Source organism: Vicugna pacos, chromosome 14 (genome assembly GCF_048564905.1).
Source record: "Vicugna pacos chromosome 14, VicPac4, whole genome shotgun sequence".
NCBI lineage: Eukaryota > Metazoa > Chordata > Mammalia > Artiodactyla > Camelidae > Vicugna > Vicugna pacos.
This window is the reverse complement of record NC_133000.1, coordinates 21,528,569-21,543,779: the sequence shown is the minus strand read 5'-3', so window position 1 is coordinate 21,543,779 and position 15,211 is coordinate 21,528,569. Positions and strand designations below refer to the sequence as shown.

Below are 15,211 nucleotides of genomic sequence, written 5' to 3'. Positions count from 1 at the left end.
GGATGAGTGTTGCTTCCCAGAGCGGCCCTATTAGAACAGAAAGAAAATCCTCTAAATAGGCGGAACAAGGCATCAGGAGGGAAAGTTCTTTAAATGCACTTTAATACGAGCCGGGTATTGTGTGGAATTCAGAGCCCATCACCGTTTAGCCGGAGAGTTATGGCAGTGATTGGGGATGAATAGAGGAACATAATGGATACATGTGGCGTTTGCTCATTATATTCAAGTTAGCCCAACTCCGCTGTGGAAACTGTTCAACTTTCTCTCCCCTTAGCTTGTCACAGTTAAATAATACAGACATTGGGGCCTCCAATGGGATCGCCTGCCACGCCATTCTATTTCCACTACTAACGAGGGCTTCATAAGCCTTTGATACAGTCTGATCTTTGAAACCTTTCCAAATCTCCTCAAGCTTATGCTAAATCCTATTTGGAACTTTTTTTTTCCTTGCCTGCTAGCGCCCCGGGCTTAAGAAAGCCATTTGGACAGTGACATGCATACTAACACGTCGCAGAGCTCTTTTCTGAAAGGGAAGTGGCAGCTCTGATCACCGGGGCTCACAAGACCAAAACACAATTGTATACACAAATTTGAATAAAATCAATTTTCCTTTATCCTTCGGGCTCGTAAGCCGAGAGGTTATTTCCGAGCGCCGTGGGAAGCTGGGAAAGAAGGCGAACTGAGCTGAGCGTCAATCGGCAGAGTAAGTCTGTGGAGAGGGGCCCGCAAGTGGTTTAAAAACCTCCTAGGTGCAAAACACAGACAGTGGGTGTGGGGTCCCGAGACACTGGGGTGAAATTCCAGGATATTTGCTCTCAGTTCAAGCGGTCGGCACGGGAGGGGCCCATTTACAAAACCAACCGCTCCGTTAACGCCCGGCGACCTGTGCTAACTCCTGCACACGCAAGGCAAAAGCAAAGAGAAAAAAGAAAAAGGAGTTAAAGAAACAAAGGAAAGATTCCTTAATTTCCTTTTCTTGTTTTCCCCTCTAAGCCTTTCCACATTAAAGGGATTGTCAGAGGCTGGCGTAGGAGCGGCGCGAGGGCCAGGCCGCCATTGGCTGCTCGGTTCGGATGATTTGCATACCGGCGGCTATAAAAGCGGAGGCGGCGCGCTGCCGCGCAGCTCCAGCCAGAAGAGGGGAGGGAAAGGTGCCGAGTGTGGGCGGGTCCCCGAGTCCTCAGAGCCCGCCGGAACCTCCGAGCTGCAGCCCGCAGACTTCTCCCGCATAGGGCTCGCAAAGAGCGTGCTCTGAGGCGCCTGGGATCCACACCCGGACCTGTAAACCAGAGAGGAATCGTTCCCTCAGCCTTTTGGAATAGCGCTTGGGGCTTGGCAACATGAGTCCAGCGAGGCGCGGGGGCAGCCCCTGCCTTTTCCCCTTGCAGCTTTTCAGCCTCTGCTGGGTGCTGTCAGTGGCCCAGAGCAAGACAGTGCGATACAGCACCTTCGAGGAGGATGCCCCCGGCACGGTCATCGGGACCCTGGCTGAAGACCTGCATATGAAAGTGTCCGGAGACACAAGCTTCCGCCTGATGAAGCAGTTCAACAGCTCGCTGATTCGGGTGCGCGAGGGCGACGGGCAGCTGACCGTCGGAGACGCGGGCCTGGACCGCGAGCGGCTGTGCGGCCAGGCCCCACAGTGCGTGTTGGCCTTCGACGTGGTCAGCTTCTCGCAGGAGCAGTTCCGGCTGGTGCACGTGGAGGTGGAGGTGAGGGACATCAACGACCACGCGCCGCGCTTTCCCCGGGCCCAGATCCCCGTGGAGGTGTCGGAGGGTGCTGCCGTGGGCACGCGCATCCCACTGGAGGTGCCGGTGGACGAGGACGTGGGCTCCAACGGGCTGCAGAGCGTGCGTCTGGCCGAGCCGCACAGCCCCTTCCGCGTGGAGCTGCAGACGCGAGCGGACGGCGCCCAGTGCGCGGACCTGGTGCTGCTACAGGAGCTGGACCGCGAGAGCCAGGCCGCTTACAGCCTGGAGCTAGTGGCCCAGGACGGGGGCCGCCCGCCGCGCTCCGCCACGGCCGCCCTCAGCGTGCGCGTGCTGGACGCCAACGACCACAGTCCGGCCTTCCCGCAGGGCGCCGTGGCCGAGGTGGAGCTGGCAGAGGACGCGCCGGTGGGCTCTCTGCTACTCGACCTGGACGCAGCCGACCCCGACGAAGGCCCCAACGGCGACGTGGTGTTCGCCTTCGGGGCCCGCACCCCGTCCGAGGCTCGCCGCCTCTTCCGCCTCGACCCGCGCTCGGGCCGTCTCACCCTGGCCGGGCCCGTGGACTACGAGCGCCAGGACACTTACGAACTGGACGTGCGGGCGCAGGACCGCGGCCCCGGGCCCCGCGCAGCCACTTGCAAGGTCATCGTGCGCATCCGCGACGTCAATGACAACGCACCTGACATCGCCATCACCCCGCTGGCCGCCCCGGGCGCGCCTGCCGCCTCTCCCTTCGCCGCCGCCGCCGCCGCCGCTGCTCTCGGGGGAGCGGACGCGACCTCGTCGACCGGGCCCGGGACGCCAGAAGCTGGCGCCATCTCACTGGTGCCAGAGGGGGCGGCGCGCGAGAGCCTGGTGGCGCTGGTCAGCACCTCGGACAGGGACTCGGGCGCCAACGGGCAGGTGCGCTGCGCCCTCTATGGGCACGAGCACTTCCGGCTGCAGCCGGCCTACGCCGGCAGCTACCTGGTGGTGACTGCTGCGTCCCTGGACCGCGAGCGCATCGCCGAGTACAACCTGACGCTGGTGGCCGAGGACCGCGGCGCGCCCCCACTACGCACTGTGCGGCCCTACACCGTGCGCGTGAGCGACGAGAACGACAACGCGCCGCTCTTCACGCGGCCGGTCTATGAGGTATCAGTCCGTGAGAACAACCCGCCAGGAGCCTACTTGGCCACGGTGGCCGCCAGGGACCCAGACCTAGGCCGCAACGGCCAGGTCACCTACAGGCTGCTGGAGGCCGAGGTGGGCCGCGCTGGGGGGGCCGTGTCCACCTATGTCTCCGTGGACCCGGCTACGGGGGCCATCTACGCACTGCGCAGCTTTGACTATGAAACTCTTCGCCAGCTCGACGTGCGCATCCAGGCGAGCGACGGCGGCTCCCCTCAGCTCTCCAGCAGTGCTCTGGTGCAAGTACGGGTGCTGGACCAGAACGACCACGCACCGGTCCTCGTGCACCCAGCACCGGCGAACGGCTCCCTGGAAGTGGCGGTCCCTGGGCGCACCGCAAGGGACACGGCCGTGGCGCGCGTGCAGGCCCGGGACGCGGACGAGGGCGCCAATGGGGAGCTGGCGTTCGACCTGCTGCAGCAGGAGCCGCGAGAAGCCTTCGCCATCGGCCGCCGCACGGGGGAGATCGTGCTCACCGGTGACCTTTCCCAGGAGCCGCCCGGCCGCGTGTTCCGGGCGTTGCTGGTCATATCCGACGGCGGCCGCCCCCCGCTCTCCACTACCGCCACTGTCAGCTTCGTGGTGACAGCAGGCGGCGGGCGCGGCCTGGTGTCGCCGGCCAGTGCAGGGAACCCAGAGCGCTCTCGCCCGCCCGGCTCGCGGCTCGCGGCGTCGGGACCAGCATTACAATGGGACACGCCGCTGATCGTCATCATCGTGCTGGCCGGGAGCTGCACGCTGCTGCTGGCCGCCATCATCGCCATCGCCACCACCTGCAACCGCCGCAAGAAGGAGGTGCGCAAAGGGGGGGCCCGCCGGGAAGAGCGGCCCGGGGCGGCGGGCGGCGGAGCTTCGGCTCCCGGCTCCCCGGAGGAGGCCGCCCGGGGAGCCGGGCCCAGGCCCAACATGTTCGACGTGCTCACCTTCCCTGGCAGCGGCAAAGCGCCCTTTGGCAGCCCCGCGGCCGACGCGCCCCCGCCCGCAGTCGCCGCGGCCGAAGTGCCGGGCTCGGAGGGCGGCAGTGCCACCGGGGAAAGCTCCTGTCACTTCGAGGGGCAGCAGCGGCTCCGCGGCGCACACGCCGAGGTGAGGCCTTCCTTTGGCTGGGCGCCCCCCTCGGTGCCCCGCGGACAGGCTTGGGGAAGGGATTGGAGGGGTCTGGGTGTGCGTGCTTGGGAGATGCCTAACCTGCCGTACCTGTTTTTTTGTTTCTTGTCCAATCCTTACCCCCGCTTCCCCCATTCCCTGCTGTAGCCCTACGGTGCCTCTCCTGGCTTCGGAAAGGAGCCGGCGCCCCCAGTGGCGGTCTGGAAAGGACATTCTTTCAACACCATCTCCGGCCGAGAAGCTGAGAAGTTCAGCGGCAAAGACAGCGGCAAAGGGGACAGTGATTTCAACGACAGCGATTCCGACATCAGCGGGGACGCTCTGAAGAAGGATCTCATCAACCACATGCAGAGTGGTGAGGACCCCTCTTTCCTGCCAAATTCAGCGTTCCCTCCTCTCCCTCCCCTTCTGCCACTGCCTCTTCTCTCAATCTCAGAGAATCCCAGACCCCTCCCATCTTCCCCGCTTTTTTCTGTCTTTGATTTCCGAATTCCGGCCTGCCTCCAACAGCGAATTTCAAAATGCCAAGTCGAGGCAGCTCCACCACTTAAATAAACCACACACTCATCCTGTTAAATTGAAGGCAGGGGTGAGGAGGGGAATTCTGCTTATCTTTTTTTTTTTCTTCCAGCAAAAGAAGCTGAGCCAATTTTGTATTAAGGTGGCTTTATAGGACGCAATGATCCTTTCAGATCTGGGATCAGGGCATTCATATTCTTACACGCTGTCCTGTTCAGCCTCCCTGACCCTATACGACACTTTAAAGATGGAGGCATAGTGTATGTAATCTCGGTAATCGTCACGCTCTCTTCCTTTCTCTTTTATGCTAGGACTGTGGGCGTGCACCGCGGAGTGTAAGATCCTGGGCCATTCTGACCGCTGCTGGAGCCCTTCCTGCGGTGGAGGGCCCAGCACACACGCCTCCACTCACCCACCAGCCCAGATGTCAACCTTCTGTAAGAGCACATCCCTGCCCCGGGATCCCCTGCGCAGGGACAATTACTACCAGGCCCAGCTACCCAAGACAGTGGGGCTGCAGAGTGTCTATGAGAAAGTGCTACACAGAGACTATGACAGGACAGTCACTCTGCTCTCCCCTCCTCGTCCAGGGAGGCTCCCAGACTTGCAGGAGATCGGGGTACCCCTCTATCAGTCTCCTCCTGGCAGGTACCTGTCCCCAAAGAAGGAAGCCAATGAAAATGTGTAACCCCATGCTGCATGTCTTCACACATGTACAGGTCACTCCGAGAAGCCCCTAAGTTATTGACTGGTTTCAGTGTTGTATATATAAATATGCAAGATGTGCCTTAAAATGAAGTTGTTGGAAGCTATTTCCAATCACATTGGTACTGTTTGGTATTTGCAAACAAAAAAATGTAGTTAATGTAATTTTTATGAAATGTGTGCAGTATTTAATTTTTCTTATCATGCTATTGACTTTAATTTCACTTGCGGCTTGCCATTTTCTTAGTGTTTTTAACCTGTACATTGTGTAATGTAATGTTTGTATATAATGAAATTTTGTTATATTTTTATATAATAAAAGCTGAAGTGGAAGTTATTGCCAAAGGAACTGTCTGTAAGACAGAAAAATAAAACATGTTGGAATCACTTAATGGAAATTTATCTTTCACCCAAAACAACCTAGTGTTTGAGAAGTTTTGCCTTGCCAAGTATAACTTGTATATCTTGAGTTTGTGGTAGATTTCAAGTTCAGTGTTATTTAATTACATTTGGTTTTCTGTAAACCGTGTCACTTATAAGCACAGTAATAAAGGATTTGTCATGTGTTTGAAGAATCTGCTAATTGCTTTTCGTGAAGTTGCCTACAGTCAGGCATTCACAAATAATCCGAGTACCAGAATTAAACCTTCTTTCAAGTGCTAATTATTTGGGCATTATTAATGTTCACAGCAACATTAAACCTGTGGATTTCAAGGATTGGAGCCTCATCCAAGTATTAAAAATTGTTGCTTTTGTAGAACATATTTATCTCCATATCTATCAGGCACTCTATAAAATTCCTGCCCTCACTTATTTATGCAACAAATATTCATGGAGCATCTACCAAAAAGTGGAGGAAAGCTGAGTTTGAACTGTTCATTCGCTAATTAAACATCTGTAAAGTTTTGACTAACTGCAGAAATTCCTCTAGGAGCTGGGGTTCAAGGTTAAGAAGACATCGTCCCAAGAAGCCCTTAGCTTAGATATTAAAGATTTTAATATCAAAAAGAGACTCAAACTTACGGGTGAAATGACAAGATGCTTGGGATGTGCTCTAAAATATTCTGGAAGAAAACGCAAGGTTATATGAAGGGAGAGTGCTAAAATACTGATCATTGGCAATCGGTACGTGTGTGTGTGAAGGGGAAATTATACCAATCTTTTTGGGTGCTTGTGTTTGAAAATGTACATCATGGAGTTTTTTTTAAAAAGATACTCATAAGACCTATGCCTATGTCTTATACTCTATGCATTCTTTTTATTTGAAATTAAAATAATAATAATGAGAGCTAATATTTACTGAGCAAGCTTTCATATGAGCGGAGCTCCTTCCAGCGTGCTCTGCATGAATAGTCTCATCTAATCCTCAAACAATCCCCATGAGATGGGAACTGTCATTGCCTATCTCCATTTTGCAGATAAGGAAACTGGGGCCCAGCGAGTTTAGGTCAAATGCCCAAAAGTCACACAGCTGATAAGTGACCAGGATGAGACTGAACCCACATCATTCAAGGTGAGAAAAGAAAATAAAGCAATGAAAGAGGTTTTTTTTTTTTTCTTTTTAACTTGAAAGAAACAAAAAACTAGGTGGAAAAGTCCCCATCATTGCCTTTACTGCCTGATTATTGTTTAGCCCTTTACATTTGTGAAGTGCCTGTGTTCCTTTATTACTAATTATAGAGTGCGGGGCACTGTACTGAATAGAGGTGCCCTCAAAGCTGCCTGCTGAAGTCATAATTGAGACCAGTGGTGGCTCCTAGCAGAACAGCAGGGTGGGTACACACAAGTGCCTCGCCACCCACAGCTGGTGCAGAGTTCAATGGTTTCTATAGGCAGCTGAGCTGAACATGTGCCTGACAAGCTCAGACAGTCCACACAGATCTCAGGTTCAGGAGGGAAATGATAGATGTGGCCAGGTTACTGGACAACTCCAGAACCACGATGACCAGGCTTCAGCAGAGAGACCTCCAACTAGACCTCCCATTCTAATACCTGGAATTTGATTCTTGAGCCAGTTCCACCCAATGCAGAGCAGAAGAATGAATAATCCCACGCTGCAGCCTGAAAGCATCCCCGACCTCTGGTTGTGTTTGCCTGCTTTTGTCCTTCAAAAGTGAAATAACATCATTCTCATTATTTTATTTGGTATTGTACATATTATTTCATCACCCCCAAAATCCAGTTTTCAAAATCTCTGACTCCACTGTCCTATTTTTACCTTAGAGAAATGACCATTAAAAGACTTTATTTTGCTTGGAACTTAAAAAAAATAAACATAATTTAGTCCTTAAAACTGTTGTCTTAGACAAAAAAAAAAAAGGAAAGACGGCTCCTCTAAGAATCAGCCATAGGAACTCAGAGAAACAGGAACTAGATGAAAGACGCTTTCTGCTTTCCTTGAGACATATTTATTCTCAAGCATATTTTTAAGAAAACATATTGCTTTATTAAATTAAATGAGATAATATGTAGAGCCACCGTATCTTGTCTTCTTCCTTTGCCTTCCTTTGGAGCCAGTCTCTTCTGTAACTATCTGTGCAGCCCCATCCACTAAGGAGGATGGAACAGACTCGGGATTTCTGGCCTTGTTCTGACACCGCTTTGCTCTCTTGGCTTCTTCTACTTTCACTACGTAGACCAGAGCCTCGGGTATACTCAGTACTCTCCAAGCAAGTCTGGCTAAAGTGAACATCACAGGCAAGCTAGGAAGCCTTAGATGTCTGTGATGGTACCACAAATACATCTTTGGAGGTTGGAGGTCTACAACCCTGGGGTACCTTGGCAGTGAGCGCTGGGACATGGGAAGCCACTTGGGGAAGTGGGAGGTCACCTTGAAAGAGAAAACTAGAGCCAGACTTTACCTATTTCACTTTTTTATGTCTGGCCCCAATGACTTCAATGTCCCACACTTCCCATAATAAAATCTCCATCAAAGAAACCACTTCAGAAAATTAAAATGTAAGTGGTTTCAACATCTATTGAAAAATGCATTCTGAAATAGAGTGAAAACAGGATGCACGTCTCCAGATACAAATATATCTGCACATGGAGAGGGAAAAAAATGTATATATCTAATCAGGATGAGTTCTGTGCCACAATTAGCTAAATATCTGGTTTATCTCACTTGGCAAATATAAGCTTTTATCATATAAAAATTCCATTTCGGAAAACAAGCATATTCGCTTTAGTACTGAATGCAGTAACAACAGGATCATTGGAAGCCTGTAAGTTTTGCAGGCAAACAGAAGCAAAGTAATACAGCACTCGATGGGGCACTGTGCTTTGCAACAACTCAGAAGGGCTTTGAAAATGCTGTCTAGTTTTCAAAAGCTATGCAGTAACTCAAGAGGGTATTTATTATTCCCTTTCTTCAGAGGGAAATAATCTGCAATGGAATTCACCACCAGGTTCAAAGTCACCTAATAAGAGAACAGCAGGCAGAAAAAGACAAGAGGCTGTTTTAAAAGCCATCATATAAACCACCAGATTAAATGTGCTCTTGATGGCGGGGGGTGAGGGGGGATCGTCACTCATTATCAGAGGGTGGGATTTGTTCTCACGAAACTTGTTTAAGAAATTTCAACATTAAGTGAAGCCTGCATAGTTTAATGAAGAATTAGGAAAATTCCAATTGCCAACCCAGCATGACGCCTGGCTATATCACGGACACCTTGGACTCGACAGGTCCAAATTTTTTATTTTGTCATCCTCCCTCCCCTGCTATCATTCACCCTCAAACTAACACTCTGGCACTTGTTTTAAACTTGTGTCACAGTTTTTAGACCAAGCCCAAAATACTAAAGTCATTTTAAGATGCCACAGAATGTCTTACTTCCACTAACCAAGGTCTATTGATTTCATTTCTTAAATATTGTTTAATTGTCCCTTCATGCCACTTTAGCAGGTAGATGCCCTGCCCACGTCCCCACTGCTGCCCTCTGTGTCCAGCTGCAGTTCATGCTTCTGGTTGCACTATGGTAGTCTCCATCTCAGGCATCTTCCTCTGCTCCTGGAGACTTGCTGAGGGTGTAAGGCCCCATCCGTGTTGGGGCCACAAATGCTTCATCAGCCTGTGCACAGAGCAGCCTGGAATTACTTGGGGTTTAAGAACTGCAGAGGCAATCCTCAGCCCATTAGGGACAGACATTGGTGGATAGATACCCAGGCTTTCCCATCCCTTGGAGAGACAACTCAGTCACTTATACCTCCTGGGATCAGATCCCATCTATACTTCCTGCACTCAAGTCTCTGTTTCAGCACCTGCTTTTAGGAGGACTATCCAAATCAGGATGGCTGCATAAGAACAAGAATAAGGATATCAGTTTTTAGTGATTACTGCATTTTAGGCACTGCACCAAGCACTCTTAAGAGGTTAAGCACTCATTAACCATCTTACATATGGGGAATGTGAGACTCAGAGAGGTGTGGTAACTTGTCATAGAACACACAGCTACTTTTAGGAGGAGCTGGAATTAAAAAGAAAATCTTTCTGATACAGAATAAGGCATACCATCTTATTTGAATTGAACTCTCGTTGCTTCTTTCCTGGGTTCCAGCATTAGTCTCCTATCTGCTTTCCTTGGATTCACTGCCTGTTCCCCTCCACTCCATCCTCCATGCAGCTGCCATAAAGACCTTTTCTAAAATCTGATTTCATCCCTCATCTGATTGATACCCTCCTGACTTTCCATCACCTTTAGGATAAAGTCTGCAATGCTGTTCATGGCATCCCAGACCCTTGGTGCCCTGGCCCCTGCCTCCCTCCCCAGACTGGATTCTGCTGCTGCCCCTTCCTCACCTCCCTGACCCCAAAACCCACCTGAAGCTTCAGCCAGAAGAATATACTCATGTTTCACCTCTCTTTCCTGATCCATCTGCCTAGAAAAACATTCTAATTCCTCTTCCTCCCTCCCTACCCTACCCTTTCTCTTCTCTGGCCCTTTCTTCTCATCCTTCACGATTGTTCAAGAATCGCAGCAGTCCCTCTCCCAGCCACCAGCCTGACAGGGCAGGATGCCCCTCCCTGGGCCTCCTCAGCACTTTCCAAACAGTTGCTCCACTTACCTACCTCCCCACCCACCATCCTACCTGGCCCATGAAATCAAGGACTGTCTGTGTCTTTCATCTCTCCATTCCCAGCACCTGGTCCACTGGCTGATACCAAATAAGGATTTAATAAAAGAACTTGCTGAATGGAATGATTCACTGAGCCAGGCACAAAAGGTCATGGTTACACACCACAGCCAAGAGACTCTGCATCTACAAGTCAACAGACTCCCCCACAGGAGCCTGTGCTAAATACACGTCCCAAATCAGAATCAGACAGGACTGACAGACTCGGCATCTTATCCACCCAGCTAGTCTAGTGGCTGTAGGAGGGCTTAGAGACTGCAGGAGATGTGCCAGCCCTGACCATGTATAAGCCACCTTACCAGCTGAAAGTGAAGCTCTCCCCCAATCTTCCAGCTTCAGTGCAGTAGCATTTCTTTAGACCCAACTCAAGAGATTGCCAGAAGCTTGTGAGCACCATACACCCAGAGACTTAATGTGGTTTTAGTCCATTTTGGTGCTTGAAGCCACATGGCCCAAATAACCCAGATAATTGTCAAATCTCGACTTTATTCCAGGCAAACACAGCAAACTGTACAGTTGATGAAAGCATCAAATCATTTACTATGCTAAATGTTGGTTATTAGTCTCTTATTTTATCGACCCTGTCTAGTTTGCCAAATTTTCTCCCTACCAATTCTAGGAAACTAGCTGTTGAGGGGTGAAGATTTGTTCCTAATGAATGTCATTAGGTCATCTGAGGTAGGGCTGAGCTGGTGGTAGTGGTGGATGAGTGGGTGGGAATGGAATCTCAATTTTATTCAGCAACTGACTTCCTGCCATCACTTAACCTCCTTGTGATTCATTCTTCTTATCAGCCAAAAGCCTTTAATTACCAGCCTCACTGAGAACAAATTCATGAAGATTCTGAAGTCCAGCAAGAAGGCTAAGCACTGAGTCAGCCATCTTCCTGTCCTAAAAATATCAGTCATCACTCTGCCCGTGGAGTTTCTCCCTATGCATGTGGTAGAGTATCTCCCAGGCCACGTCTACATCAAAAGCTGGTAAAAATCACGTTCTACTAATTATCTGGATATTTTTAGGTCCATTATGGGACTCAAGTATCTTCATAAATCCTTCAGTTTCCCCCTTTAATTGAAAGATTGTCTTACCTCCCTTGAGTGATTTTCTTAAGTCAAGTTTCTGAGCCACATTGCCCGCGATGGGGATTCTTGTGAAAACCAGTTATTGAGAAAACACTCTCGGAAGAGGAGAGAAGCCAGCAGGAGACGGCAGCAAAAGGAAGCTCAACACGGTGGTGGTCTTACATCAGCCTGGTCCCACCTGAGCTCTGGAACACAAACTGGTCCTCTCTAGAGGCAAGTGGCCAGCATTTTGCAGCCCTTGCCAATCATCAGATTCTGGATAGGAGGCGGGGGGTACTTTGCATTACCTCCCATAGCAAGGAGGCTCCCGTTAGACTGAGGGCAATTCTCGCGAGAAGGGAGCCATCATGAATCTTTAACACCCAGTATTCACCATGACTACGAAATGCTCGGGCACCATGGGTGCATGTGGGTGGGACGCCAACAGCATCCTCTCTAGTTGTGGATCTCAAATCAGAATCACCTGGAGGGCTTGTTAAAGCAGAGGGCTGGGCCGTAGCCCAGAAGTATTTGATACAACAGACCTGGGGTGAGGTCCTTCGGTTTGCACTTCTAACATGTCCCCATTTCTAGTAGGTTCTGATGCTGTTGGTCCAAGGACCACCCATCAGAACCACTGCACTGTAGAAACTATGCAGTGTTGAGCCAGGGCATACCTTCTGATCTGCTGTGACTCAGTCAGGTTTCACTCAGGAGAATTTCAGCTGTAGCATATAATCATCAACCAGCGTCTGCAGAACGTTTAACTCTGTGATTGTCACAAACACAAAGAGCAGTCATACAGCCCTTTTAGAGAGGAGGTAAAATGGTGAATGTGGAGGTTGGAGCTAAAAAGGCAGGAGCCCTGTTTCATCTACCAAGCCATCATCAGCACCATGTTCCCTGCCTCCAACTTCCCACATCAGGCTCCTGGCCTCACAGCACACAGATGAGGGGTGGAGCAAGAGGGAGCTTGGAGAAGTTGACTGATAGCAGTCCCAGGCTGCTTACTGATGGTTAGGTTCCCTCTGGAGAGCTCTGTGCAGCTCTGAACGATACACTTTGTCACGGACCCAGACCAACTGGGGCATGGCCAAAGAGGAAGGCTTAGGAGGTGTGGGGACACAGTGCAATAATGCTTCATGGGGAGATTTGGTAAACAATCTGTAATTTGCACGATACTCAAAACTAAGATGGGCTACTTCAAGAGGTGGCAATTCCTTGTCACTGGAAACTTTCAAGCAAGGACATGACAATCAGCTGATGGAATAAGATGGGTAGGCGATCTGGATTGTAGGTTGTAGCTTTTAAGTGCCCTCCTAAGCCTATTGGTTATTTGTTTATGTAAATTCCTGGTTATGCCCTTTCTTTCACTCTCCAGGTGTTTTTAGCATTCTGTCCTGCTCTACCTGATCCTCAAGTGATAGAAGGTTGAGTACTCCAGCTTTTATTCCAGTTAGCTTGCAGGAGCCCCCATACTCCTTCCGGTTCGCAAAGAACAGCTGGAGTAATCCCTGCTTTGCTGGTTGTGAACTTAGCTGATACGGGAGACCAGGTCTGTTATTTTTCCCTTGTATGGTATAAAGCCCAAGTCTTGTCCCTGTGAAATTGCATTTAACTTGCTGAAAGTTCTTTTCTAAGCCCCTTTCTAAGATATACATCTCACAATGACAGCCCCCAAGAATAGATCATGATGAGTGACCCCATCTTACAGGGAGGAACACTGAGCAAAAGATTATCAGAAGCAGGTGTCTTCCCGGCCCTTTCCTTGGCCCTATCGCCTCACCACTCTCTCTATGGCTTATTAAATGGGGATACTTATTCAACATACATCTCCAGACTTAAATCATTTACGAATTGAGTCACTGGGGCTGTGTTTTGGCCGACCTCCTGCATTCACTCATCCCAGACCCACGTTCTAGAATACAAAGGTGCTGTGATTCATTTCTACTCTTGAGCTTCACTAGTCAGAGAAGCCCATTGCTCTTGTCATGCACTGAGTGATATAATGGAAATTTCTAGGCTGAGGGCATTAGACTCAGATGCAGAAAAAAAAATTGTCAGGCAGTCTGATTTACTGTAGGTGCAGAGATTGGGGGGAAAAGAGCAAGACTGGGTTTTTTGTGCTCTCTCTTACTCCCAACTGTGGACCCAGAAAACAGCCAATTTGCTTGACCAAGTCATCCATGTGGGCGTTGCTAGGCTCCAGTAACTCCAGCCAGACAAGGATGAATGAACAAGCCTAGGCAGTGAACAGACAACCAGTTTATAAGGAGCATCAAAATCCCCAATGAAATACAACTAGATCCAGAAGATTATAGTTCACAGAACTTCTTCTAAAAAGGTCCTGCATGTGCTTGGCATATTGGGAGGAAGGGAGTCCTGGGGTGGGACTGGAGGAGATCAGCTGCTAAACTGACTTCTAGGGAGTGGTTCTGCATTAATTGTGCTGCTTTCTGTTGGCTGAGTGGGGCAGGCAGGTTTGGGGAGATCTGAATGGCTGGGAGGAGGAGAGGGAGGGTAATCGTCCTTCCCTGCCCTTTCCTCACTGCCATCCTTCCAAATAAATGTGACATGAATATTTAAAAGATACAGGCTGAGGGGGACTTAAATCTTGTTTGTAATGGTTTATTTCTTTTATTTAAATGGATCTACAATGAATATGATTAAAGATCAACATTTGTCAACTCTGGTTGGTGAGGCACATGCAGGTTTATTTATTTTTTTCCAGCTACAACCGAAGAGTATGGCTTTGAAGAATCACTCTGTTTAGTAGACTGTCCAGGGCTTTCGCGTGTCTTTATCCCACATTACCACCGTGCCACCTTCCCCCAACCCCTGCCTCTTACCCACAGTTGAATACTGCTCTGAGGAGGATGAAGATCAACATAAGAGTGGTGACTATAGTCACAGAACTAAAGATATGAGGGTATGGATTCCCTGGTCAGAGAGAAGCATATGAGCGTCTGGGATGCTCAGATAATTCCCCTAGTAGCCCTTCTGTCCTCCAGGGACCACCTCAGAGTCAGCAACATCACTCATGGCCAGCTGTACAGAGGGGTAAGGACCACTTACAGGGCAATGTTCATACTACAGTGGGCTTGGGACCAGGCTGGGATCTATGGGGGCACTAAGAACTCTGACAATATAGGATAGGCCATCCTCCGGGACAGGATATAGATGTCCCTTTATGAATGTTGGCTTTGTGATATTCATACCCAGTCTAGTATGATCACACCCCTGCCAGTAGACATGATCTCATTTTATTTTGATAAGCCCTATCCTTTCAAGCACAAAACATGTAGGGAAGAGACCCAAAAGGGGGAGGATTTAGACTATGGCCTTTCGGTTGATCAGAGCAGGGACTGGGTCTTACCCTACTGTGTCTGAACATAAAGGATTCTGGATGAGCTTGAGATGACTCATGAGGTAGAACGTTAAAATAGTGGTTATAAAGTATGGTCATTGGACCCCTGGGGATCCCCTAGAATCTTTTGGAAGGTCCACGAGAGAAAAATGGTTTTCATAATGATACTGAGGTGTTATTTGCCTTTTTCGCTGTGTTGACACTTGCTTTGATAACGCAAAAGAAAATGTGGGTGAAACCACGGTGCCCTAGCATAAATCAAGGCAGGGGTACCAGACTAGTAATCACTATATTCCTTGTGCTTGCAGAAAGGATGTCCTCAAGAATAGCCTTCATAAAGCAACACTACCATAATTATTAGTTTTATTAAATCTCAACCATCAAGTATATATCTTTTTAATATCCTATGTGACAAAATGGGAAGTACACACAGA

At 49.7% G+C, this 15,211-nt stretch overlaps 1 protein-coding gene across 3 annotated transcripts; it reads left to right on the top strand.

Moving 5' to 3' along the window:
- The first annotated feature begins 1,143 nt into the window (after positions 1-1,143).
- Positions 1,144-5,791, top strand: PCDH8 (protocadherin 8). 3 transcript variants are annotated; one of them, XR_012080042.1, is made up of 4 exons: positions 1,144-3,680; positions 3,821-3,971; positions 4,140-4,347; positions 4,823-4,956. XR_012080042.1 is itself a non-coding variant. In XM_072976337.1 (3 exons), exons 1-3 carry the CDS (start codon positions 1,341-1,343, stop codon positions 5,197-5,199), a joined length of 2,925 nt encoding a protein of 974 aa, XP_072832438.1. In that variant the 5' UTR covers positions 1,144-1,340; the 3' UTR covers positions 5,200-5,791. The 3 variants fall into 3 exon arrangements, 2 of the variants coding, with proteins under 2 accessions (XP_072832438.1, XP_072832437.1); XM_072976337.1 differs by lacking the exon at positions 3,821-3,971 and having other exon boundaries at positions 4,823-5,791; XM_072976336.1 differs by having other exon boundaries at positions 1,144-3,971; positions 4,823-5,791.
- The last annotated feature ends 9,420 nt before the right edge of the window (positions 5,792-15,211 follow it).